At 51.4% G+C, this 2,122-nt stretch overlaps 1 protein-coding gene across 1 annotated transcript; it reads left to right on the top strand.

Annotated features, from left to right (window-relative positions):
- Window positions 1–566: 566 nt before the first annotated feature.
- LOC137817360 (uncharacterized) lies at window positions 567–1,886 on the top strand. Its single transcript, XM_068620645.1, has one exon. It carries the CDS (start codon window positions 567–569, stop codon window positions 1,884–1,886), a length of 1,320 nt encoding a protein of 439 aa, XP_068476746.1.
- Window positions 1,887–2,122: the final 236 nt, after the last annotated feature.

Below are 2,122 nucleotides of genomic sequence, written 5' to 3'. Positions count from 1 at the left end.
GACTCCCGGCCTCTGTGGACGTATTCCTGTACTTGTTAGAGGCGAAGAACCCGGGCGATCGTCTATGGGTCAGCCTTAATGGGATCGCCGAGAGGTCCATTGTTTCTATCTTCCAGCAATCCTATAAGGATTGGAAGGGGAAGTTCATGCGTGTATGCTGCAGCGATCAAGACCCTTCTATTCTCGACGGGTTCCCCTTGTACTGGGTGAATAAGGGGAAGAAGGAGTCAACCTTCAGGAAGGCTAGGGGGCCAGAAAAGATGGGGGCGCTCGACAAGGACTTGTGCGATTTTTGGAAAAGAGTCGCCTCCTGCAACGTGGTTCTCCCCACTTCCTCCATAATTTCTTACGAGTTTCTCGAAAGCCAGCTAGACGTCCATATAGGTTCGTCCTTGAGTTCCCTTAGCTTATATTTCTATCGTCCGGCCTTTGCCTTGACGATGCTGTTCTGACTTGTGTGTAGTTTTAGCTTTCCCCATGCATTGTCTTATACTGCTTGTCTTTTTGTGCATTGTTAAACACCGAATTTTTGTGCTGTTTGGTAACTGTGGGCCAATAATGCAGATATGATGCTGGGGAAAGATAGAATGGTTGAGCTACGCGCCATAGCCAAATCCCACAAGTTGGCGGCGGGCTCCCAAACGGTCCCGAACTCTGTTGCGGAGATCGCCGCCGCCCAGGGCCAATCTCCACCAGCTGGTCCACCCGCAGCTGCCGCTCTTCCAGCCCCCCAACGCAAAAAACTACCCCTCAAGAAGGCCAAGAGGAAGGCCCCCAGGGTAGTATCTGAGAAAGAAACGGATGACGCCACTGAGGATGGGTTAATTTGCAAGAGGAAAAGGGTGGCGTTGACTGAGCCCCCAGCAATTGAGAGCGCCGCTCCAAACTTCATCGAGAACCCTCCCAGCGCCTCCACACCATTCGAGTCCGTTGGGGATGTTCCACTTTCAAATGCTTCAGTTGCTGAGGGCGCTCCCGAGCAACTTGCTGATACGCAAGCCTCCAATCAAGCCGCTGAAGAGCTGCCCGCCTCACCACCACGCCTCGAAGCTCCCCCCACAATTCAACCTTGTGAGGGTGGTGGTGAGCACCAACCCCCGCCTCCCACCGCAACCTCGAGCCTCCCAGCCGCTCTTCAAGAAGCTCTGAAGTCCTTTACCGTGCACCTAAGTGCCATGGTCGACGACTGTCTTCCTCAAATCGTCGGCGAAGGGCTCAAGGACTCCTTGGAGAAGTTTGAGCTCGATAACCAGGTCAACCAAGAGGTGGCAAGCACCGCAAAAGCCGCGGCCGAGAAGACCAAGTGTGACATGCTGATGCAAGGCCTCGAGTTTTCGCAGGTCGAAAATGCCCTCAAGGACGAGCTCCAAAGCGTGCGCAAAGACAACAAAGAGCTGCATAAAAAGCTTCATGACAAACTCCAAGACGTCGTCGAGCTGGAGAGCAAGATCGTCCCTCTGAGGGAGAAAATTGCCGCGCTGGAGGAGGCAAAGAAGACTGATGCCGAGAAGATGGCCAACTTAGAGAAGAGGTCTGTCGAGAGGGAGACTCTTCTGGGAAAGGTTGAGCAAGAGCGGGACAAGGCTTCCCAAGAACTTAGCGAAACTGCTGCTGAGCTTGCCCGAGTTCGCGAGGAGAACAGCGGGCTCAAGAAGAAGGTCGACGAGCTCGAGCTTGAAGTCACCCAGGTTCGTGAGACGAACAGTGGGTTCAAGACGAAGATCGACGAGCTTCAGCTTGAGGCTGCCCAAGTTGTCACCTCCGGCTTTGGCGCTGCTTTGGAGCAGTTTGCTTGCAGATATCCTGACCTTGACCTTTCCGAGTCCTCAGTATACAACGAGGTGGTGGACGACAAGATCGTGCCCCCAATTGACTTATCGCCTTGAAAACTCTTATGTTTTTCCTTAGTCTGTAATAATTTTCATTTTGTTCGAACTGTTCGGTACTCATGTGCACACACACATATATATATATATATATATGTATATAATCTTCTGATTTATCTGTTGTGCAATCAACTGGTTTAGCTGTATGGTTTTTTCTCAACTCAACGTGTCTTGCACCAACCGGTACTTAACTTTCTGCAACCCACCTTAAGTTAAACAAATAGTTAACTTGAAAC

Source organism: Phaseolus vulgaris, unplaced genomic scaffold (genome assembly GCF_000499845.2).
Source record: "Phaseolus vulgaris cultivar G19833 unplaced genomic scaffold, P. vulgaris v2.0 scaffold_34, whole genome shotgun sequence".
Classification (NCBI taxonomy): Eukaryota; Viridiplantae; Streptophyta; class Magnoliopsida; order Fabales; family Fabaceae; genus Phaseolus; species Phaseolus vulgaris.
The sequence above is the reverse complement of the archived record's forward strand: the minus strand, read 5'-3'. Positions and strand labels throughout refer to the sequence as shown.